At 40.3% G+C, this 26298-nt stretch overlaps 1 protein-coding gene across 20 annotated transcripts in view; it reads left to right on the forward strand.

The window, feature by feature from the left end:
* The window catches only part of EYA4 (EYA transcriptional coactivator and phosphatase 4), a 315525-nt gene that overhangs the window by 267559 nt on the left and 21668 nt on the right, over positions 1 to 26298 (forward strand). For 15 of the 20 annotated variants that reach the window (XM_006932029.5, XM_045058071.1, XM_045058063.1 and 12 more), the window contains 3 exons: positions 2173 to 2356; positions 10467 to 10603; positions 11971 to 12054. In XM_006932029.5, coding sequence (XP_006932091.1) covers positions 2173 to 2356; positions 10467 to 10603; positions 11971 to 12054 — 405 coding nt within the window. The remainder of the gene's footprint in view (positions 1 to 2172; positions 2357 to 10466; positions 10604 to 11970; positions 12055 to 26298) is intronic. The other 5 variants (XM_045058072.1, XM_045058065.1, XM_045058064.1 and 2 more) reach the window with 1 other exon arrangement.

Consider the following 26298-nt stretch of genomic DNA (forward strand, 5'->3'; position numbering starts at 1 on the left):
AATTTGGTGGAGGGCCAGAATGTTTGGGCATGGGAAGTGGTAGGCACCAGACTCCTGAGAGGTGAAATCCTTAGTGTGCTAGAGAATTCAAAGAAGGGTAGGGTTTAGTCTGTGCATGAGGGCAGATGGGGAAACTTACTTGTGAAGATAGGCAGGGCCCTCCCTGTATGTGTAGGGCTCTGTAGTTTACAGTAAGGGATTTCAATTTTATTCCAAGCCCAATGGGAAGCTATTAAAGGATTTTGAGCAGGAGAATAGCATCATAAAGTTTATGTTTTGAAAAGACTACTCTGGCTTCCAGCACTTTGGAGAAAGCCAAACCTAAAAATGAGACAAATTAGAAAAACAGTCCCTTGGTTCCAACAGGAAGTGACGGTCACTTGGACTAGGGTGACAGTAGAGGAAATGAAGAGATGGGAAGATCTTTGAAATACATTTGAGTATAAAAAGACGTTTTAGGCACAAGAAGCTAGTAGTCTGGACCTTTCCTGTAATTTCTTCTGCCCGTATGGGCATTTCGCAGCCTTAGAGGGAGCTTCAGCACGCAGATGTTGGCCTCAGCCTCTCTGGGTTCCATTTCCAGTTCTGAAACTTGCTAGCTGTCTGACTTTGAGCAGGTCACATAGCCACTCTGTGCCTTCGTCCCCTTCAGTGTAAAATGGGGTAAAAATACCACATAGGTGGTTGTGAGGAATAAATGAGTAAATCGACTTAGAGTCTTAGAACAGTGCCTGACACAAAGTAAGTACTAGCTACACGTTTTACTCTGAGAAATTATGTTGTCGAAGTATTGCTGAGAGGTTTTTTTCCCTTGGTTTACAGGTGGCAATGAGGGAACATCAGGTCCTGAAATGAACAAATAGATTTTAAGTGTTTTGCCATATTAGAGTTGGACCAGACAACATGGTTCATGGGGGGTTTGGGGCACCAACCCCTGACACAGTCAAAACTCCACATATAACTTTGGACTCCTCCAAAACTTAACTAAAATTTAGCCCACTGTTGACAAGAAGTCTTGCTGATAACATAAACAGTCGATTAACACATACTTTATATGTTATATGTATTATATATTGTATTCTTACAATAAATAAGCTAGGAAAAAAGAAAATGTTATTTAGAAAATCAGAAGGAAGAAAAAATACATTTGTAGTACTGTATTTTATTTATCGAAAAAAAAAATCCGTGTGTAAGTGGACACGCACAATTGAAACTCTTGTTGTTCTAGGGTCAACTATACTTAATCCTTTTTGATAATACACATATTTGCTTATACACGTATTTACTTTATATGAAGAATTTCTTCTTTGCGGGGGGAAACCATATCAAATGTGGACTTTGTTCCCTTAGGAACGTGTACCACGAAATCTTAATCCTGACCAAGGATTTGTCATCACTGATAACAATTTGGGCTAAAACATGCCAGATACATTAAACACCAATAGTGCAACAAATTTTTATGTGTTACCTTAATATGTAAAAAGGATTTTGAAGGATTATTTAGATCACTTTAAGGTTCTTAGGATTTTTAAAGAAAAAGCAGGTCAGAGGAGTTGATTCAATTCTCTTTTCCCTGTAACAAACAAAGCGAACTAAATATTTGAAAACCTCACTTCAGACTTTTAAGTCAAGATCTTAGATGCCATAGCCTTTAAAGGGCTGGGTAAAAAACTCTAATATCCATTTGCTTTTATTTACTCTTTATTTCATGCATAATGATCAAGAGTAACCTAGAAGGGTAACAGAAATCACAGTAATGCACATTGAGGTCCCTATGGAAGCTGAGAAGGCCAGTCATATTGTCTCCTTACTGGTGATATTAAAAGATGTGTAAGAACTAATGCTGTGAATATGAATTCATTCCATTTCCTTCTCTCCTCTTCCAGTACATAAGACCTTATGATGTACATCCTTGGATAAGTACTTACAGATAAGTGAAGCAATATGCAACCTTTAGGAAGATGGAGAATTATGTGCGGGACCTGGTTCGCAAAACCAGCAGGGTCATTCACAACTATGTGCACTCGCTAGAATCCCCCCTCAAAACCGTGGACTCTGAAACAAACGGAGCCAAACGCTAATCTTCCAGTTGCCATAGTGATTGCTTTGCTTTCGAGCATGCCAGGAGTAATTTCTCTTTCGAGTGCACACATGTCTCAATTGTTATTTCAGGATTATCCATCCTACACAGCCTTTGGCCAAAACCAGTATGCACAGTATTACTCAGCATCAACGTATGGAGCATATATGACATCAAATAACACAGCTGATGGCACATCATCTTCGACCTCAACCTATCAGTTGCAGGAATCTCTTCCGGGACTGACTAGCCAACCAGGTACAGATCTTCATCCAGGTGAAATACTTTTATGTTTTGCTGCGTCTAATAATACGGAGAAAAAGAACATTTTTCAAAAGCAAGGCTGAAAGTTCTGATATAGTTATACTGATGTTTAATCTGTGCCAGTACAACTATATAAGATGAGGCTTTTCTTCTGGCATTTCAGAAAACGCTTCTTTTAGATGTGGATGGCTAAGAGATTTTAATTTCAAATGACTTTGTGTGTGTGTGTGTGTGTGTGTGTGTGTGTGTGTGTGTGTGTTATGGATATGGATACAAAAAGGCCAGTGAACCTTTTGCCTGATATTCTTTCTTTTGAAAGATCTTGACAACTTGGAAAAGCTGTAATATTATCTTCTTGGGGTATAACTGATCATATTTCCCTTAAGCTTGAGAGACTGTGTCACTCCTTCATCTCGGTGAGTCATCAGTAGCTCTAGCCAGTGAACATTTCCTACATTCCTAGGATTTGTAGGATATTAGTAGGTAGTTTAATATCTTTGTCTGATTAGCACTTACTTAAAATCCACTGTATTTTCTGTTGTCTGAAGCTGATCTGCAGTGCTACCAGACTTGAATTTGCTGGTGCAACTCAAGTATTTAAGGTTAAAAGCAAATTTAATAAAGATTCATTGTAATCCTATCCAGAATTCCAGCATGACTTTTTGGAGAAATCATCAAGATGATTCTAAAATTACAAGGAAAGGCAAAGGAACTAGAGTAGCTGAAATCATTTTGAAAAGTAGGAACAAAGTTTGGGGATTGACAGTCCCTGATTTCAAGACTCATTAGAAAGTACAGTTATCAGAAATGTGTGGTAGTGACAAAAGGATAGATACACAGAACAATGGAATAGAATAGAGATTGTAGAAATGGACCCATGTACATACACTAGAAAATGGATTTTTGACGAAAGTGCAAAAGGCATTTGGAAAATAAAGGATTTTGTTTATTTTTCAAAAAATGGTGCTGGAACAATTGGACACCCATATGCAAAGATAGCAACAACAATAACAGCAAGGACAAAAAGCAAACCCCAAAACAGAATCATGACTCGTAACTCATGCCACATACATGCAATACATATAAAAACTAAAACTGTAGGGGCGCCTGGGTGGCGCAGGGGTTTAAGCGTCTGACTCTTGATTTGGGCTCAGGTCATGATCTCATGGTTCATGAGATGGAGCCCTGCTGACGGTGTGGAGCCTGCTTAGGATTCTTTCTTTCCCTCTGTCTCTCTCCCCTGGTCACACACTGTCTTTCAAAATAAACAAACATTAAAAAAAAAAACACCTAAAACTATAAACCTTCTATAAGATAACATGGAAGAAATTTTTGTGGCTTTGGGTCACATAAAGATTTTATAGGTACATTAAAAACACAATCTCTAAAAGAAAAGAAACTAGCCTTCATAAAATCAAGAATTTCTGCTCTTTGAAAGACACTGTCCAAGAATAAAAAGACAAGCCACAGATTTGGAGAAAGTACTTGGAAAACACATCTGCTAAAGGACTTATATCCAGAATATATAAAGAACTGTCAAGATTCAATAAGGAAAATGAAGTTAAGAACTTTTATAAACACCATTAGTGTGTCCAAGCTTTTTTTTTTTTTTTCTGACTTCAGTTATTTGCAGGATTCAGGCTCATCTCTATTTATTTTTCATCCAGTGTTGGAAGGGAAAGAATATAGGGAAACATGGACACAACACTATAAATTCTTTCTAATTGGACCAGTGATTCCAAGAAGACTTAAGGCCATTTAACAATTACTTATTGAGTGCCTATTAGGAACCAATTACTGTTGATGTTTCAATTACTGTTAAAGGAATGAGCTCTCTGCATTCCTTTAACTTCCATTTGATAAACAAGACAAATATCAAGCAGATAATTAATATTGTATGAGTGTCAGACAAGGGAATATTAACAAGAAAACTAATTTGAACAAGAAGTTCAAATAAAGCTGACACTTTAAGGAACAGCCAACATATGCTTATATCGTGAATTGATGAAATGGTGACATCCTTTCTTTTTTGCTCTCTGTTCAAAATAGTGTCTCTGATCTAACTGTGGATCTGAGGGAATATGGTCTAGTATGTATACTAAACTTTGTCTTTGGTGCCTCTATATTTCAGTTTCTTTTTTCTTATCTTCGCTTTAGATCCTTTCTCCTGTGACCACACAGCCCCTTTGAATTTCTGGTCCTTGTCCCCTTAAGGCTCCCGTTGAGGCTTTTCATCTAGCCTCAGCCTCTCTGAGTAGTTATATCCTGTGCAGGGCCAGGACTAAGGTAAAGCTAGGAAAACCGGAGGTACAAAATTGAAGGAAACATTCATTCTCAAAGCCCTTAAATTTTATGCCTCCGTGCCTGACTCACTTGAACGTCATTTCAGCCTAAAACCCATGATCTAAATCTGTCCTTATCCTCTTTGAGTCAGTCCTTGCATTTCATCAAGAATATGACCTTAATTTAAAGAATGAGCGATTTCAGAATACTTGCTTCACAGACAGTGAAGATACTTTAGATAAGGAGGTATCTTATCACAGTGGGAAAGGTTTTTCTCAATAGTAAGTGTGAGGGGAGAACAGGGTAGGATGACTGTGTTCAAAAAGAAAATCACAGAAGTAATTGATGATCAAGATCCTGGAGACTGAATGATAGACAGGACCGGGCAGACTGTGTTACTACAATAGAACCACCATGAGTGAAAACCATGGTGTTTTTAAATACATATACACTGGATAACACTTTGAGTAAAAGGTTGATTTAGCTCTAATTTCAGTATTATCACAAGAGTTTTCTCTGTAGGATAGACACAGATGGATACTTTCCATTAACTAAAAAGTAATAAATATTCAGAATAGCTATTTTATTTATAGTTAAATACTAAATGCAAGCATGTAGGTGTTCTCAATGTGTGACTTTGGTATGACACATCTACATGTAACTTTCTCATATTCACTATCAGGGTGCAATTTCTTCAGGTTTCCATTGATTGCTAATGCCAACAAATATAGTTCGACATAATTTTCAGATCTTATCAGACTTGCTGTTATATTTAAAGAAGAAATCATTTTTACTTTAATTATATTCTTCTTTTAACCGAAATTAAAAGAATATACATGTCTGGATTTTTAGGGGAGTCTGTGATCCCAGACCTTCAGACAAGGTAGTTTTAAGTTTGATTTTTGCCTTTTCAGATCTGGCATGCATCCAAAAAGCAAACAAGTTGATAACTGTGGGATTCGTTATTGATGAAATTTGGGGTACTTAGTTCGAGGGTATGAAAAGTATTTCCCGTTAACCAGTGCTGCGTTTTGGAGTTAAAACAGAGCCCTAACAATTACATCCACATTTTTTCATAAATCATGTGCTGTTGACTTCTCTAATTTTTAAAATAGAAACATGCTTGATGTTCTATAAAAGACGGCTGGTTGTTGTGGTTTAGGGATAAACTTAAATGGAATTAGGTTGGATCTAAATATCTAAAACTTGGAAGGTGCGTTTATTCATTTCTGTACTGATTAAAGAATAATTGTTCATCACACATAGCATTGGCCCAAGAAAAAGCCTACGGCAATTGGTAACGACTAATGTTATTTGGAAACTGCAAATAGCATTCAGTTATTGACTTTACCTTATTAGGCAGTTTGACAGTCTATTTAAAGAAACTACCATCTATAAAATTAAATATAATTAGTAATTTGTAATAGTATCATCCTTTACTCTGAGACCTTGGCAAACATTGCAATACATTAGCTAATTAAACTTTACAATTGCTTCAGAGAAGTAAAAGATATAGTAAGATCACTTCACTCTTTGAAAAGAAGCCAGTTTCTTAGGCAGAACTCGGTAGAATTTCCATAGCTTCGTGGCATTTCACACAAGGACAGGAAGGAAAGTAAAGTGCTCATTTATTTAATGGAAGCTAATAAGAGGATTTAGATAGAAAGGACTGACCACATTTAACTTCTCTGACAATTCGCCTTTTCCCTACCTGCAGCACTAAAGTTCCCTAGTGCAATTACCTGAGTGAAATTTGGCAGAGACACTGGAATTAACAGCTTTCTCTTAGAAAAAAAAAAAAGTGTCAACAAATGTTTAATGACCAGTGGAGCTCAAGTTCCTGGTTTTACCCTTTATCAGAAGAAAGGATAGCGCCTTCAAAAGATATAGAGGCTCGTACAGTTCTACCTGGGTGGTTATCTGTGGGAACCCAGATTCCACACACACACCCTGAAAGACCTCCAATTTTGCTATGAAGGTCTTTCAAAGAATTCATTGGCCCTCACTCTCCCAGAAATTGTATAAAGTCTATGTATTCTTTTGATAGATAGATAAATTTGACCTCTTTGGAGGATCTGTTGCTGTTTGGTGGAGGAAGGGTAGCCTAGTGGTTAAAGTAAGGATTCTGAAATTATACCGGCATTCCACATATAAGCTATTTCATCTTGATAAGTTAATTTAAAATCTCACAACCTTCCCGTTTTCCCATTGTTAAAAGAGAGTAATGAAGGACCCAATTCATTGGCTCAAAGTGAGATTTAAATCAGATATATATATATTTCTGTGTGTGTGTGTGTGTGTGTGTTCACACACATATACACATATTTATACACACACCTGTCTATACACACACATATGCATATATGTGTACACACATGTAAAGAATATATATATATATGTATATATACATATGGGGGGTGTGTGTAAAGAATGTTTCACAATAAAGAGCTCTGACAAATCAATAAGAAAAAGATGACCCAAGTTTTTAAATGGACAAAAGATTTAAACAGTTTCCTCATAAAAAAGAAGTTCCCAAATGGGGAAAGAAAAGTGTTTTTGCATCATTATTCATCAAGAAGATGCAAATTGAAACTACAGTGAGATACCAACATACCCTCACAATAGCTAATATAAAAAAGGCTAGCAATACCAAGTATTGGCAAGGATGTGGAATAACTGGGAATCTCACTGCTAGTCAGAGAGAATTTGTAGAACCACATTGGTAAAAAGGTGGTTGGTGTCTACTGAAGATGAATACCTGACTTCCCCCTGACCCAGCAGTCCCACTTCTGAGCATATACCCTAGGGGAATGGGGGCTTATGTCCACAAGATGTGAACAGAAATGTTTCTAACAGCTTTATTTGTAACTGCCTAAAACTTCAAATAGCCTAATGTTGATTAACAAGTAACCAAAGCGCCGTCTACATATATAATGAAGTTCTAGCCACATGAAGGAAAAAGCAAACAACCATTCCAGGTTGTAAAATGGAAGAGTCGGGCAGCATAATGAGCAGTGAGTAGAGCCAAACACATATTTCAGTGAACTTTTTAAGGAAGAAGGCAGTCTGTGGCACATACCAAATGTTCCATGAATGTGGAGCTACTCGTCATAGTTTTCTTAAAAGGATATGCCTGCACTCTCATCGAAACACTTCTGTCCATATTTTGTCCAAATTCTTAGAGCCCTTTTAAGGGCTCCTACTTTTATTGAAACCTGGACACTTCCTGTGACCAGTCTTTTCCTTTCTTCCTCCTGCCCTTTAGCAGCTGGCTCCTCATTCATTTAATAGCTGACTGGTTCCTGCCAAACTCCTCCTTTATGGATCCACACAACAATCAGTCACCCGTAACTGAGCACAATGGCTTTGGAATTTTGCAAGTTTTTTTTTTACCTTTCAGCTTTTGTATTTTTGTAAGAACAAAGCTGCTTCATGATAGTTAACAGCTGAAAATTGGTCTGTAATGAGTAGAAAGACAAGTTTTTATAGGATGCGATCCAAAAATTGTCATAAGCTTACTTAATAAATGAGGCTTAATTTGAATCAGTATTTTATCCAAACAAGAACATTTGACTTGCAGAGCATAGTAACCATAAGAAAATTCTGGCTAAAAAAAAAATAACTAAAAATAGAAAAAAAAATTGTGTGATATATATTTTTTTTAAGTTGGCATGTGTTTAAATACCTAAAGCCTCATTTAATACCTGTGCAAGTAAGCTCAAACACGATTTACTAGAGGTAGGGTGATATTCAACCAGAAACTAAAGAACTTTGTATTACACTGTCTATTCTCAACGGTCAATAGCAGAGACCCATGATATGAAATATGCTAACAGTGTTTTAAGAGCAAATAATATTTGAAACACGGACATGTTTGTTTGTTTTTTCTTTGATGCTGTCCTGACATGCACAATGTTTTCCAAAGAAAATGTTATAACCATTAAAAATAATTAGAGGTTAGCAATGTAAAAATCACTATTTATTTGGAACATTTCAGAAAAAAACTACCTAAATGTTCATCCAGTTTGTTCATATTTGGTTATTTCGATCAGAAAGTTGTTGGCTGTCTTCATAATTATTTTTTCTTTAATTTTATGATGAAGCATAATTGTCATAACTTCTTTATATTTAAAAATGTTATCATTTAAATTTATTGTAGCTTGCCATCAGACCATCCTAGAAATGTTTGCTTTATGCGTATGATTTAAATCAAATTAAATATATATCATTTTCACCACCATAATTTACAAAGTAGCTATGATTGCCCATGCTTTCATATACAAGGAAACTGGGACTCAGAGATTGAGTGAAATGCTCCGAGTCATAGAGTAAGTCTGACTCTTGTGACTTGTGACGTTTTATGGCACCTCACTGTTGCCTCAGTCTATCTTAACCTCCTCCCGTAGATTTGCCACTGCTCAGTGCTCCTTCCTGATAAGACACCCTATCACCAACTTTAGACATGTCAGTCTTTGAGGTCCCTGTGGGACATGGAGAAGTCAGTTAGGTGCAGTCTGAAACCACTGTAGGATGTGGCCTCACTGGAGCTATAGATTTGTGTGTGGGTCATCACAGCGAGGGTGATTAACCTATGAAAGGGTTAGGTCGCCCAGATGGTGTGGAATGAGGAGGAGAGTGACCGAAGTTTGGAACTCTTAAATACCAACATACGAGGAATGGAAGGAGGAAAAGGAGTCCATGCCTCCTAAACAGAGAAGGACTGCAGATAGAGCTTCCAGAACTGGGAAGCTGCAAGGTATCAGCTGCCAAATAATGGCACTATGGAGGTGGTGTTTAAGAGGATCAAACACAGCACAGGAATCTAAGAAGATAAGGACCTATTGCATTTGTTACTTGGGTGGTTCGCGGGGACTCTGAGCCAGAGTAGTTTTATCAGAATTTTGGTGAACTGATTATGACAAATCCAGTGTCAGGAAGTGGCGACAAATGTGCTGTCCATTACTGTCACCATCGGCTACATGTGGCTGTTGAGCACTTGCGTGTGGCCAGTACAGGCTGAGGTCTGCTGTAAGTGTAAAATACCCACAGGAGTTCGGAGACCTTGTATGAAGAGGGGATTATGTAAAACATGTCATTGATAATTGTTTATATTGGTTACATGCTGAAATGATCCCATTGTGGTTATATTGGGTCAGTTAATATATGTGAACAAAATTAATTCTACATGTTTCTTTACATTTTTTACAGTGGCTTCTGGAAAATTTTAAATGATATATGTGGTTCTATTTGTGGCTCACATTCTATTGCTTTTGGACAGCACTGTTATGCACTATTCTTTTAAGGAGTACCAGTTTAAAAAGAGAAGATAACAAGCAGATACCTTCTAGGTAGAAAGGCAAGGTCATGGGAAGGATTTTAAACTTGTCTGTGGCCCACAGAAAAGCAAGACATTGGAAGGAAGATAAGAGAGGGTTTAACTAATGGAGCATGATTCAGTTGGGAGTCAAATTTGCAGGTGGGGAAATGGGATTGATCCAGAAGAAGACATCTCCTCCTTTGAGCTCTGACATAAGGAGGTGAGAATAGATATAAATGTAGATAAATATGTGGGTAAGGGTAGAGACAGGGAAGGTGAGGACATACAGAATATAAAACACATTCATGTTTAATAGATCACATAGACTGAAACTACAGGGGATTTGCGTGACCTGGAACATTTTTAACAGAATCACGATTTTGTCTATTTGGGTTATAAATTTTCTTTGTCATGAGGAGCTTTCTCTGACGTATATGGATTTGTTAAGATAATTAATAACAAGGACTCATACATGATCTAAAAATGAAGTGCTGTTGTTGATGCAAATCCTGTTATTCCTAGGAGAGTTTGATACTGTGCAGAGCCCCTCCACACCTATCAAAGACCTCGATGAGAGAACTTGCAGGAGTTCTGGGTCAAAGTCCCGAGGAAGAGGCCGGAAAAATAATCCCTCCCCACCTCCTGACAGTGACCTAGAGGTATGCCAACTTACCCTCAAAGAGTGGAATATGATGTTTTATTTTACTGAGTGACATATTCTACACCTTATAGTTCCATAAGGTTTCAAACTTAAAAAAAAAGATATGAAATGAGTGGACCCCAAGTTTGAGAGTTCATCCATTGTAATGGCAAAATTAATAACACTAACAACTTAAAAAAGATAATACTTTACAAATTCTAGGCCTGAGATAATTACATCTTTTGATTCTAACTGGCCTAAATGGAAATTTAAAACATAAAGCCATTGTTTGTAGGATGATTTTCTGAGAGAGACTCTATTTCGTAGTATTAAGGTAACAAAAGATGTGTATATGGGTTGATAAAATTTAAAAAGGTAAAATTAATCTGTATGGAAAGGAAAAGTCGTCTTCTGAAAATAGGAAAAGAACAATCATTTGATACATGTTAACATTTTTATATCTGTAAAAGTCTCCATGTGTCATCTTTTTCTGGTTGAGAGCTCTTTTGAGATATACCTATACTGAGCAGGTTGATTTTTATTATAAAACATCAGGAGAAATTATTCTTAACCATATTATGTTACTTCTTACCCAACCGCAACCTTCAGTTAAGAAAAAAACCTATATTTCCAGATTTGGTAAAATAAAATAATAGTCATTGTGCCTCTTCAATCATTTCCTTCAGCTGAGTGACAATAGCACATTCCAGGCCTTCAGGAACCCAGCAGGTGATATAAATGAGTGAACTGGGCCAGGGAGCCAGCAGACTGTGGAGCTTAGGGAACATTGGCCCAGTCTAAGGGGACCTGCCCATCACTGCCATGTGAAATGTCAGTTAGCATTATCGTATCTTCCAGTTTCTCCACTGCCGCTAGAGCCCTGAAGTTTGTGTGAAACCTCCTGAATTTGAAATGCTGATCAATAATTTGAAATCTTTCTAAACCCTGTGCACACTAAACAACCCATCGGACAGCCTAATCTGACCCGAAGGTCTATACTTCACAATTTCTGCTTAGGGATCACTCACTGACTTTTTGAAATACTTTAAAAAATTTAGTTCTTTGCATGAATTGAAAAATCTCATGAATCCACCAGGTGAAAGATTAACTTTTTGGGCGTTCACTGCAAGTAAGTATTTGGAAACATTCATTCAAATTAGGACATCTGACTTTTAAGCTTATGATTACTTGTGTCACTCTTACCCCTCTGGTTTTATAGGGGGGATGCCTGGCAAATTTGGAAAAAAAATTAATGGAGTAGCACAGCTTTTTCTGAAATGGTATTGAGATTATATCCAACAACAACAAAGTCAGATGTGTTCAATTTGTAGAAATTTCTGTTTCCTTAGAATTTGATAATCGTTTGATATTTATTTTTTTCTTCAGCGTGTATTTGTCTGGGACTTGGACGAAACCATCATCGTTTTCCACTCACTGCTCACAGGGTCTTATGCTCAGAAGTATGGCAAGGTAAGGGATCAAGAAATTTTACCCCAAGACACTCGGTTAGAATTTTATCTTGTTCAAAAATCTAGCACAACTTAAATACATTTAAGTTTTTGTTTCAGGCTGTCAAATCTGCTCTTAATTGATTTCCAGTGGCTCATTGTTCTTTGATGAGAACTGGCGAATTTTACAAAAGTAATTCGAAATTGAATTTGTTTTCTTTCGTTAAGATGCCTTTGGGTTTTCTACATCAAGAGCAAGCTCATTACTCTGACATAATCATCTTAGAAAAATGATTTTGTAAATTAAAATGGGCTTTCAATATTACAAAATCATATGTTACTCTCTAATAAGGAAACTTTCAGAACTAAATGTTGCTATAGAATGTCAGTTGAAGTAAGGAAGTAATCTCTTGTCTGAGAGATCCTTTGGATTTAGGAACACCAGTATTTTTTGTAACTTTGAATAAGCATATGAACAGCAAATAACATCCACACACACACACACACACACACACACACACACACACATTCAGAGACAGATTCCCCTTCCTTCTTTCCTGCCATGCTTTTCACGGTTGGTTGGCTAGCTTCTTAGGACCGCGTTGGTGTTCGCTGTGTAGGTGCCGTGACAAAGATCAGTGTACCTCCAGGGTGCTTGTCAGCTGGAAACACAATGGTTCAGGCCATTGCTAGGTGAGTCTCTGACTCTATGGGATTCATATTCTGACCAGAGTCAATTACCATATTCAAAGTTATCTAACTTTGGTTCTTTTAACATATTCTACTTACAGAAATGCCTTCCCTGTGCCTTTATAGTGTTACATTATTTCTTAGGGTCTCACGTCAGCCCAACACACAATTTTTAGCAAGTTTGTTAAGCCTTGCCTAGTAATGATGAAATTGCGCTCAAGTGTTTCCTACTTGAAATATACAACTACCACACTCTTGATGAATCTACGTTGTATGTGACTTTTAGTGTAGGTAATATATATGACCAAACAGCTATGTAAGGGAACAGTTTTGCTTACCAGCCATATAGAAAAAGAGGTCTTAGCCCCTTTATGACAGTCATCCTCATTAAAAACAGTGGTCTCCAGAGCAGAATGTATGCATATATGCGAGATATACACAAGATGCTTCCTTGAAATAAGGAAAGAAAATAGTGTGTATACACACACACGCACACACACATTTTTGTCTTGCAAATTGTATTGTTATATGTTTCATAATGCACATACTTTGTAAATACGTGCATATTGTTATCAATTAAAGAATAGGTATATGAGTAAATTAGCTGTATATAAATTGGGGGTGCACACTCAAAATTCTATTACCGGTAGAGTATACAGTCTAAATAAAGTTTCCAGATAATAATCTAAAGCATTTCTTCTGGAATAGTTTTGGCTTCTGAGGAATACATGGTAAATCCCGCTGAACTGATTGCAATATTTTTATATGGCCAAGTTTCATGTTACATCAATGTTTAAAATAATCTAACTTGAACATACGAATCCAAATAAAGTTCCCTTCGAAATAGTCACCATTAGAGGCTTTACCCAGATATCCATGTTGCTTCCATTGTGTCAGATCAGTGGTGGAACTCATCTTTTGGAATGACCTTGAGATTTTTAAAGTGTTTTCCCAGTTCAAATCTTCATCCTTTTTGTGGTGGTTTTGACCTTTAAAATACTAGTAAGATCAGTTGAACCCCAGGTGATAAATAAGCAGCCTGGTCAAAATGTGACTATATATATATAGTCACCCATCCCAGAACTGAATATGGACTTCCCTTTGGGATAAGAAGGGGCACCGGTAATGAGGCAGAGAGGGGTGGAGAGCCACAAAAAAAAAAAAAAATCTAATAACGAACTGCCTTTCAGACTGGTTCTGAGAGCAGTTTTAACAGCAAAATGCCCATGCTTCCCTCAGCACTGGTGCATCGTTGAAATAACCGTGTCGCTCCCCTGGACGCCCACCCGGACATGCAGGGCTCACTTCACGCACAAGCTTCGTTATCCTAAAATACTGTCAAAAAGCTTTGTTGGAATACGGAATAGAGACATTTTCTTTTCCTTTCCTTTCTTTTTTTTTTTTTTTAATTCTCAAGTTACTTAACATACAGTTTAGTCTTGACTTCAGGAGTAGAACCCAGTGATTCGTCATGTACATATAACACCCAGTGCTCATTCCAACAAGTGCCCTCTTTAATACCCGTCACCCGTGTTCCCCATCCCCATCAACTCTCAGTTTGTTCTCTGTATTTAGGGCTTCTTATGGTTTGCCTCCCTCTCTGTTTTAAATAGCAGAGCTCACAGAAGGTGCGGGGCAAAGTGAGGGGAGGAGGGCAACTAATGTTATTTAGTGCCCCCAGTGTGCCAGGCATTAAGTGTCACAACAGTTGCAAGAGAGAGGTGGTTCTCCCCGTCTCTAGAGGGGGAAGCATACTCAGGGAATAAAATATGTGCAAAGTCACACAGCCAGTCAGTGGCAGAGATGACCCAGGACTATTTGACTCCATAGCCCATCTCGTTTCTGCTACAGCACATCACACAAGCATACACAATCCGTCTGCCTTGGATGCAATATGTGACATATACTAAAAAGAGTGAGGACAATTAGTGAGGTTCTGTGTAGGTAGTTATGTGAGTTCTCCTCAAGCTGAAATAATTTGAGTTATCTTCCCTCAGATGATTGGGATACTTTTTCATCCATGAGTAAAACCTAAGCGGGGCGCCTGGGGGGCTCAGTCGGTTAAGTGCCTGACTTCGGCTCAGGTCATGAACTTGTGGTTGGTGGGTTTGAGCCCCGCATTGGGCTCCGTGCTGACGGTTCAGAGCCTGGAGCCTGCTTCACATTCTGTGTCTCCCTCTCTCTCTGCCCTTCCCCTGCTCTTGCTTGCTCGCTCTCTCCCTCTCTCTCAAAAATACATAAACATTAAAAAAATTAATTGCTTAAAAAAGAAGCAAAACCTAAGAAACGTTCAGCGAAATGGATTGTGGCAGACAGATATCAGTACCTCATGGCAGCACAGAATGGGAAAAGAATCAGGGCACTATTGAAAGTTGAGGGAAGATAACCTTCCATCTGTAAAATACCTACCGTGTGGTAGATGGAGCCTGTATTTGGCATTTCACAAGCAGTAGGGATAATGGTTAAGGACCAGAACCTTCGAGTTAGATAAACTTGACTTTGAAAACCCAGTGCTGATGCTTGTAGCTCTCTGATCTCAGGCAAATTACTTAATCCCTCAGCCTCAATTTCTGTAAAATGGGAAACGTACTGCCTGTCGTGAATAAGAATTAAAGAGAAGACATGTTTAAAGGACTTAGCAGAACAATTGGCATGAATTAACACTCAAAAAAATTTTGATTGATCGCTTTCACAATTGTTATCCCACTTAATTCTCTGGAAGACTCTGCTGGAACTCCTTGTGATCCAGGTTGGATGGATGCAGAAACCCAGGACTATGAGGGGTCGGGAAACTTGACCGAGGGCACGAAATGGTAAATGCTGTTGCATCTACTGGAAACCTGGTCCGTCTTATAGCTAAGTCCTTGCATTTTTACACTCCTGTCACAGGAGGGGAGCCTGTTGGAACTGACCGTGTCGAATAATGTTTTACTCAGGACAATTTAAGGAAATTAAAAGAAAAATTTGTTTAAGGCTCTATTTTTTCTCATCAAAATGAGAACACCCTTCCTGAATTTCATGCAAAACAACTTAGACGACCTTATTTATTGAATTATTATTTATATTTTTCTAAAAGGCATTTGATCGTTGACATTTTTCTTAACATCAGAGGAAATTGGCATGGTCTGTTGGCCAGGGAGACAATAATATCTTGGCATATCGAGAAATAGCTAAATAAGGGATATTAGGTCAGACCCATCTTTTGAAGCTGGAGACCACACACAGCTCAGGGGTCATTCAGAGGGGACCAAGAGGGCTTTGGGGAGCTTCAACCTCACCACACACCACAAGTGGAAATGGGGACAAGAGGGACTGTATTCATCTAACAAATATTTACTTACTGCAAGGAAGACCCCCATCCTGCTCTCAGGGAGCTTAACAAGCAAACAAAATCATTGCAGATAGTGCTAACTGCTGTGAAGACAATGAACCTGGGTCATGTAGAGAGTGGCCTGGGGGAGGAGGGGCTGACCCTGGAGGATGCTGAGACCTGAATTTCAAGAAGGAGCTAGTTATGCAGATGTCGGGGGAAGGGGAGAACAGGGAGGAGCATTCCAAGCAGAGGGCACAGGAGGGCCCTGCCACAGGAAGAGTCTTCCTCTGTTCCAGGAATATGAACAAGTGTGGCTGGAAGGTTGTAAACCGGGAAGGGACTGACCCAGGGTAAGAACAGAGTGGTGAGCAGGGGGCCGTGTCATCTCCTGCAAGGCACTGGGGATTTATTCCAGGTGCAGCGTGTTGGAGGGTTTTGGGCTGAGTGGGCACATGATGGTTTAGAACTGGCTGCTGTGTGGAGAGCAGGCTTCTGAGCAGTAAGTAAGAAGTGGTAGGGACTTAGACTGGAACAGTGTTTCTCAAACGTGTGTGTGAGTCACCATAAACCCACAGGACTTGTTAAGCACAGATGGCTGCGTCCCACGCCCAGAATTTCTGATTCTGTAGGTCTGGGGGAGGGGGGCGGCCCAAGATTTTGCATTTGGAATAAACATCCACTGAAGCTGATGAACCATGCTTTAAGAACCACTAGAATAGAGTATTTCCCCAACTTTTTTCTTGCAAAAATGAGATCTGAAACATGTTAATTGATAGTCTTTGTGGATAGGCAGGCTGATGGCCAAAAAGATGTAGGGAATACCTGCATTTGATGGTCACATCATCGTGTTAGAGGTCTTGAGGTGTTCTACAGTTGAGAATCCTTTGTAACCGGGTTTAATTCCTCAGTGCCCCAGTGTCTTCAGTAATGACCTTGAGGACTGAGGACTGAATTGAGGTCACACTGGTGATTCGTTGACAATTCAGAAGGACTTTGCACTGCTAGTAGCAGAAGTGAACAGGGCCATTATTTCCGCAGAGGAAAAAAAACAACCCTGCTACTACCTAACGGTTGTCTAAGCTTGAAATTGTCAATGTCTTCGGTCCTTTTCATTTGTTACGTGAATCTCGTTTCCGCAGCACACGTTTTCGGAGTGTAACATTTTTGTAGGACAGTAATTTTTCAGTTCTTCTAGCCTGAGAATCCTTTGTGCACAAACTATGTCACACCGAGCATCTTTCTATCAATACAAAGGCAGACCTGCTCTAGGTAAAATGTGGATGTTGAGGGGCTGGAGAAAATGCACTTTTCTCTTGTAGCCGATCCTTTCCCACTGTTCTCAGTCACCCCAGAATGGTTTCCAGGGTCCTGGGCGCTGTAAGGCAGTAATCCCGCTGAAGGAGCATCCGGCTGGAAGTTAGAAGGAAATCCTGTTCTGGACGTGCCGTAGGAAGTCATTTCACCTGTGAGCCTGTTCCATCTGAAAACGGTTATAATCCGTTTCCTTCCTGGGGTTACCGGATGGATTAAATGAGATAATGTACATGTATAAAAGTAACACTCGGCTCTGAAAGCTGTCATCCACATCCTAGGCCAGAGGAACTTAAAAATGCACACCATTTCCCCCAACTGAGAAATGACTAAGGGCAGTTATTTCTGGACACACAGAGGTCAGTGTTTGTATGAAGCGGTGTTATAGTGGCCTCAAAAATAGCGAGCTGGGAGCTGGAAACGTAAGTGCCAGAGATAGGAAATCATGTCCTGACAGAACCACACCTACCTACCTACCTACTTACCTCTCTTTCTGTCACCCATAAAAAATAAGTACCATTTTTGAATTCTTGGTATGTGCCTGACATTTTGCTCCGTGTCCCTGTTAAATGCATTATCTCCTTCACTTTCATCATCACCCTGTGTGGTTAGTACTGTGTCACATAGCCCGTAAGTGGCACGGCCAGTCAGAACCCACATCTCTCTGACACATTCTTAATTTCTGCATTCTTTTGGTCTCATGTTTTTTTCCCCCCCACCACCTATAAAAATAAAATGCATGTTAACCTAATAATTTAGGAATGCCCTTTTACTCATAAATTGCCCTGTGTAACTAACTTTTGCATATGAATAAAAAAAAACCTTCTGGAAAATCCTAGTTCCACGTATAAGTAAATAATATTGTGAATTTTCCAAGGATCTTCCTTAAAACCGCCATCACTTTTTGATTTTTTTTTTAACGTTTTATTTATTTTTGAGACAGAGAGAGACAGAGCATGAACGGGGCAGGGGCAGAGAGAGAGGGAGACACAGAATCAGAAACAGGCTCCAGGCTCTGAGCCATCAGCCCAGAGCCCGACGTGGGGCTCAAACTCACGGACCGTGAGATCGTGACCTGAGCTGAAGTTGGATGCTTTAACCGACTGAGCCACCCAGGTGCCCCCCCGCCATCACTTTTTGACTGTGTTCAGTTGTCAGCCACTCTCTTCCCAAGCAGAACAGTTCCTTCGTATTTACCTCGATGGCGGGTGAGATATGTGGGTGTTTCACCTCTGCTACTGATAAAGCTGATGATGGGCTTTACAGCAGAGCACCTGTTGGCCTGTATAGTTTTTGCCAGAAACTCCAGATAGGAGTTTGTAAATTTGGCAGGACATGGACAGGGAATCATCTCCTCCATCATCTGTTAGAGTTTGTGAAGATTGTTCCTATTCTCTATTTGCATATATTATCTTACTTGATCAACTGTAGTAATCCCTCTTCTTTGGAGGAGGGGTGCAGGAAGGGATGTAGGGATTTGATTCACTTTGGAGCATTAATGTGGCACGCGCTATGAAGCCATGATTCTCTAGAGTTATTCCATAGAATGGAGGAGGATGCAGAGGAAGTAGCCCAAGTCAGGGAAAAGACTGGAAGAAAAGTGAACAGTTGCCTTGTATTGTAAAATTGAAATTCAGGCTTCCCGAACTACTTGTGCATTGGAGGCAACATTTTATATAAGAGCAGCACTGGGGAAATAATATGACCATCAATACAAATCAGTTGGTTATTTTTCTATTAAACTGTGTACACACACTTACATAGAAAGATTTCTGAAATGGCACCAGCTAAATTTTAGGAGAGTCATGAAGATAAATATTGACTTATGTGCATGCCAACTAAGGACAAGCAACATGATTTAAAAGAAAGTGATTAGAATTAAGTGTTGGCGCCATGGATTGGAGGCCACCCTAAGGGCAGTGTTAACCCCAGTGTAGGTTACCCTCTCTCTCGGGATAATGGTTAGCGCATTCTGGCTTTGGAGGGAGAATGAACCTGACTTTGAATTCTAGCTCTCCCTCCCACTATGATGTGATTTTGGTAGCTTATTTAAGCTTCAGAAGCCTCGGTGACCTTCCATATAAAAAAGGGAGAATAGTAAAATTAATAATGTGATTAGGAAGGATTATGAGTTGATGCATTAAAAGTCACCACATTGCCTACCACAGGATAAACATTCAGTCTACAGTGTAACCTACTTCATCTGGTTTCAAGGAAATCTGTATATTGGGAAGCTGAATTTGGGGAAAACTGAATGTTTTCTAAAGAAATTTGCCTATGGGCACCTGGGTAACTTGTTCGGTTAAGCGCCCAACTTCAGCTCAGGTCATGATCTCACGGCTTGTGAGTTCAAGCCCCGTGTAGGGGCTCTGTGCTGATAGCTTGGAGCCTGGAGCCTGCTTCAGATTCTGTGTCTCCCTCTCTCTCTCTCTCTGTCTCTCTCTGCCCCTCCCCTGCTTGTGCTCTTTCTCACTCTCTCTCTCTCTCAAAAATAAATAAACATTAAAAAAAAGAAATTTGCATATATTTATATCCATTGTTTTATCTCATAATGTGAGGTACTCGGCTTGTTGTAGGAAAGTGGAGGCACATATGAAGAGAGTGAGTACAGAATTTGCAAGCCTCAAAAATGCGATAGTGTGTTACATGGTTGCTCACAGTGCGTGTATTTATTTGGGTGTACATATGTGTACGTGAATAGCGTGTACATAATTATGGTACATGTGTATGTATATAAGTAACACCAAGTCAGAGACTATGACATTTCTCAGACTCTGTCATAGGGAGTTTGAGAGACAGTTCTGCCTACTAACTCCTCTTGTAGAGCTCTACATTATATGTTGAGTATATGTTCCCTTCTGTTGAGTATATGTTCCCTTCAGAGAATTTTTTTTTTCTGTTGGATTCAGTGGCTCTAGGTGATACCATAAGTAGCCAAACACTGCGCTCACCTTTATTGAGGACCAGCCTTACCAAGTTATTGCTGGGAGTACATGAGAAAAAGGAAAGATCTTGAAGGAACACCACATTTACTCACTTGAAACTAATATACCGGAAAGATGAGTGGTAATCAGTTTCTTAAAAGCAGAATCTTCTAGAGGAGCCTTCTATAACCTCCCTTGAAAGTTTAGTCCCTGTTTATGATCTCAGTTTATCATCTCGTTCAGTCTCACATCTTGAGGAGGGGGAGAGGACAGATTAGATTATTAACATCCCTTAAATTTCCTTAAATCGGCAACTGTCCATTTTCTAGGTTCACATCTCGCCTCTCTTCTCTACAACCTTCCTCTCATGTACCACTCACCTTTCCCCGCCGAGTCTAGAAGCCGCCCCTATTGGGTGTGTTCGCTGTCGTCTCTCCCCTCCTCTCTGCTGTCAGTCCTGAGCTTCCCAGCTCACCCTCCCATGGCCATTCTCACCAACTTGATTACTTCCTTCCCACCCGGTTGCTATGCTATGTACTACAAAAGTAATGCTATACTGTTTTTGTGTCTACAAGTACTTATGGCATATGATTGGCTACAAGGGCCAAAAATAATAAAAATTAAACAAATCCCATTGATCCAGAGTCTCCACAATAGCAATAGTATAGCATAGCAGCTGTAAGCGTCGCATGTTACTACTGCTGTAATCCCCCTTGAAGTGTATATATTCTGTCCTTAGTTTAACAGATTTGGGTGAGCTGTACTCAATCGGATTCTCTTCTAATTGCAACAGAGTTGGTAGTGGTAGATAAACGGCGTGATGCCTCCATCGTGGCTTCTGATTGCTTACTATTGACTACTGTTCAATTACAGATATGTTGCTTACATCAAACCCTTGGATTTTGGACAAATCCTCTTAATCAGAGCAAAAGAATAGCTAGTTTTTCCCTTTTACCAGCTCCTTAGCAGGGATCTGGCCACGTGACTAAGAGTCACAATAGGCCATTTGGTTCCTAAAGTTAAGTCCACAGGTAATCTTTATGGAAGTGAACTGGAGCAATGTACTCTTACTCATAACTTAGGGAAGCCCAGTTCCCAGAAAATGAAACTGAACCGGCATTCTACTCAGTGATCAGACTGACTCAGGTCTTAGGGTCCTTTGGAGGCAACCCAGAGACTTAACTCTTGGGAAACCAGACGATCATACCAGCTGTGGTCTTCCTACTGTCCCAGATCTTCATGGGCGTTCTTAGATCCGTGCTTCTTAAATATTAATATGCGTATGAGTCACTTGGCGATCTTTTCAAACTACAAATTCTGCCTCCATACGTTTGAGCAGCAAGGTGCTAATCTGTTGATTTTGTCTTACTTGTACATCGGAATCACTGGAGAGCTTTGAAATTACTGATGCATAAGATCTCACCTCTGAAAAGAGGATTTCATTGGTGTGTGAGGTATGATGTGGGCAGTGGGAGTTTTAAACAGGTGTTTCTCATGTGTGGTCAAGTTTGAGAGCCTCTGGGTTTAGACATCATCATCCCGCAGCCCAAGATGTCCCCGGAACCCCACTTTTGCGTGAAGCCTTGCTATTCTTATCCTTCTTTTTCTGCATCAGACTCACGTTGCAAAAAACCCCACCCAAGTCTCTACTTGTGTCTCAACAGCTGCATGTGACCACAGATCTCAAGTAGACCCAACTCTCTTGGGTTCATTAACTCTTCCGGCTGGCTGTTTCAAACCTTTTCTCTCCTCAGACCTTCAAAGCTGCCCCTCCCCTCAATTCTGCACAAAACCCCCCTCCCTGGGTGGGGGGGGGGGAAACAAAATGAAATATTGAAAAAAGTTGCTTCACCTTCACACTATAGGCATATTCTTTGCCTTCTCCGCTCATGTCCTGGATCCAGACCTCGTACTTACCCAATAAATCCCCTCCGGAAACAGCTTCTTTGGTGCCTGAGTCCCCAGTGCCCCACTTTTCTGGATTATTCTCTTTGTCATATTTCATGCTGTAATAGTACCATCACCAGAAGAGCCTCTGGAGCCCATTTTCCAGTTGCCGCCTTCTTTACCGGCTTGTCCCTTCAGGTCTGAGAAATAACTTGCCAGATTCCTGGTTTATCGTGCTGGGGCTTCTCACCTGTGTCTGAAACCAGTTGAGCACTTCCTCTTTTTTTTTTAAGTGTATTTCTTTATTTATCTTGATGGGGGGTGGGGAGGAGGGGCAGAGAGAGGGAGAGAGGGGATCCCAAGCACGCCCCACACTGTTAGCACAGAGCCTGACACGGGGCTCGAACTCATGAACTGCGAGATGATGACCTGAGCCGAAGTCAGGAGTCAGGCGCTTAACTAACTGAGCCACCACCCACCCCAAGCACTCCCTCTTTCTTCAAATGTTTGCTCCACTTCACTTTCCTGACCTGGGTTCCTCTGCCGCACACGGCTCCGCACACGGACTTACTCTCACCTCGGCACCTGCTCTCTTCCTCTTCTCTGCATGGCTGGTTTCGTCACCCTCTTCAGGTTGTTACCCTCCACTGTTACCTCCTGAGAAAGGCCTTCCCTGAACTTCTTTTTAATGAGCCATCACTACCCATATCCAGAGCCTTCTGCATCAGCTGACCCTGATTATTTTTTTTAACCACCCGACATGCTGTATGTTTATTTGGATTTTGTCTGTTAGGTAGCTCATCCACGAATAATATTAATCCCACAAGGGCTGAAACTTTGCTTAGTCGATTCTCTGCTCTCTGCCCAGAATGTGAACATAGTAGACACTCAGTGAATATGTGTTAACGAAATGGATGTTCCTGAGACCATTCTCCCGTTCCCCGTGAGAACTCTTTTTTTTTTTTTTAATGTTTATTTATTTTTGAGAGAGATAGACACGGCGCCAGCAGGGAGGGGCAGAGAGAGAGGAAGACACAGAATCTGAAGCAGGCTCCTGGCTCTGAGCTGTCAGCACAGAGCCCGACACGGGGCTTGAACTCACGAGGCCTGAGATCGTGACCTGAGCCGAAATCGGCGCTCAACTGACTGAGCCACCTCCCCATCTCCCCTGCCGCCCGGAGAACCCTTCAGCCCACCGCCTGTCCGTCATGGAGAAACATCTCAATCGAAAAATACTCCTTCCGCTTCATGACTGAGTTTCATTTCATCCCTTGTCACTGATTAGAAGAGTTCATGCGTCCTCACGAACCCACAAGTTGTCCCTACCTTAGTTCATAGCACTAGTGTTCTTCCTTCTTCTGCAGTGAATTTGCACATATCCTCTGCCTCTGTGCCCACAAGTCTACAAATGTGCATCCTGTCCCAAAGGAGTAACTGTTCCAAGAGTTTTGGTTCTTTAAAAAAAAAAAAAAAAAACTGCCTGTTTCTTTAAAAATACATAATTGCTGCCTCTCCTGAGATATTTTTACATTGTGTCCCTAGAGGAGGGATTCCAGCTGATGGCCCAGTGCAGGGCAGAGGCCCCGAGACAGACAGTCTGGCTCCAATTTATGCTCTGTGCTAACATGGCTAATAGGCATTAGTATTTTGATACAGAGAAGTGCCGTACTTGATCCTGACTTGGTTAAATACTGGTAACATCTGGCTTAGAATCACACATTTAAGGGCCAAGAGTTATTCGTTTTCTTCATCCTCCCTCCCTCCCTCTCTCTCTCTCTCTCTGCCTGCCTTTCTCTCTCTCTCCCGCTCTCCCTTAAAATGTCTTGGGAATAGTTTAAGTATTTTCATAGAGCAGTACACAGAGTAAACTGGCAGGAGTTCAGTTTGCACCATGTTAAGCTCTGCTGTAGACACTTGGAACCTACTGGAATTGTTATAGATGTCTAATATGTATCAGGGCTTCCACAAAACCCTGCGAGTGCCCTTATTATCCTGCTTTCCCCATCACTTCATTTCAGACCCTAAACTCAGCACGCACTACAGTTAAACTTAAAAGAGGCAGTAACTCTTGATTCATAAGGTGCCCATAATTCCACAAACATCTAATGAAAATGAGCAAACATCTCTGTATAAAACTTGGGTTCAGTCCAGAAGTATGTTTAACTCTCAAATGCCTGGTAAAACCACGGAATTTCTGGCTCTGGCAGCCCCTTCACAGTAGTCTGGCAAAGCAGAGCGTGCCCGCCATTACGAAGATCCTGCTAAGGCTCCCTCCACCAAACCTCTGGTCATCTTTCCTGGATTCTTACGTCTGGGAGCTCCTTAGCTGGAAAAATGGGGTCCTGTAATCTGCAGTGACTTAGTAAGCTGCAGGGGATGGGGGTGGGAAGCTCGATATTTGAAAGTAAGCCCTCACTAAACATTCTCTTAGAAACAAGATCAACACTTCTTACAGACATGGTTTTCCTTGGCTCGTGACATGACTGTCCCTCGCCCATCTGCGCCAAGCCTTTGGCATGGCTGACGCAATACCCCCCCCCCCCCCCGCCCCTTTCAACAGGCCTTGTTCTCTGGAAACCTTAGTAAAATACAGCGAGTTCACACTCCGGCAAATCTCACACCTAAACTTTCCCAGCGAACAAATGATATTTTGCCAAAATGCCTACCAAGTCCTGGCCCTAGAGTGTCACGTGGAATCGTCCATAGCCTGAAACCCAGTGCACAGCTCCTTCTCGTGCCGTGGGGTTGCATTCCTCCAGTGGGGTGCTCAAATCAAGTTTTCATCATACCGTACGGTATGCTTACTTGTTAGAGAATTCTTGTTGGGTTTTTAAAAATTGTGTTCGCATGCTTATCAGATGCACAAAATGCATTCTTCATGGATTTGCCTACCATGGGTAGCGTAGAGAGTTATGTACTTCAGAAGCGTGGAATCAATGAAAGTAGCAATCAAAGAGGAACAGTATGTTTTCTCCCAGCCCCATAAATCTGATCTATAAGTGCAAAGAATGTGAGACATGAATATAAGAAATTCAGTCATTTCATTTAAAACTTAAAAAAGAAAAATCGCCAAATCATAGAAGAATTTAACCAACCGAGTCTCCAGAAGGAAAGTCTTTTAAATAGGACATTTCTGACTCCCCATCTGAAACATATATCTTTAGGGCAGTAATCATCAGAAACATAATGGAGTAGTGTGGAGTTCAGTTTTATTGTCTTGCATCAGTGAACATTCCTCAAAAGCAGAGAGCGTCACTAATGGAATTATATGTTTTCATGCTATAATTACATTTGATTTTTCCTGATACTTCTATAGACTTTTTGTTCATGGCCCCATGACTAGACAGAATATTTACAAGCTTTCCATCCTCAGCCTACCCCAAAAGAGAGTCGGAGACTAGAAATAGGAATTTCTGAACGGAAAAAGACAAATATATAGTTTGAAAAACAATTCAGCCTTCAGGGGTTTTCTTTCAACAACAAAAAACATGAACAACCACAACAGAAATAAGGAAAAAGAAGAACGCTATACTTGAAGGGAACAGCAAGAGATCCTTCTGAGTTCCGAAACTCCTTGAGACACGAACTGGGCACTCCCTGTATCTGTTTTTGTTCTTGAACGAATATTTGTTGGAGCCAATGGAATTTATTTGGTGTTTGGGTATGCCATTCCAAACAATCCTATCACGGGAAGACAAATGAATCTAGCAGTCGAATCCGACTGACTGGAGGACGCAATACCCAAATGCCATCAAGTATGTGAAGAGTGAACATCTGTTTTTGAGAGGAGAGTATCTAACTATGAAATCCACAGAAATCTCCAAGGATTTGGATTCTCTCCAAGGAAGAGATACAAACAATTAGAAAATTGTGTTGACATCCAGCATATTCTTACCGCCCTGTCTTCATCTTTTCCCACCTCAAGTCTCTGCTTTGCTCAGCACACCTCAGTGACCTCTTTGTTTCTTACGACTCAGTTCCTGTTCTCTAGGTTTTAATCACTACAATATATGAAGCTGACACTCACTTCAAATATGTTTACTCTAGGGTTTCCTCCTCAAAGCATTATGGAAGGGAGTATAGGCACACAATTGGTTGTTGCAGAGGAGGAGTGGAAAGAAAAAGGGCTTCTACTGCTAAG

Source organism: Felis catus, chromosome B2 (genome assembly GCF_018350175.1).
Source record: "Felis catus isolate Fca126 chromosome B2, F.catus_Fca126_mat1.0, whole genome shotgun sequence".
Classification (NCBI taxonomy): Eukaryota; Metazoa; Chordata; class Mammalia; order Carnivora; family Felidae; genus Felis; species Felis catus.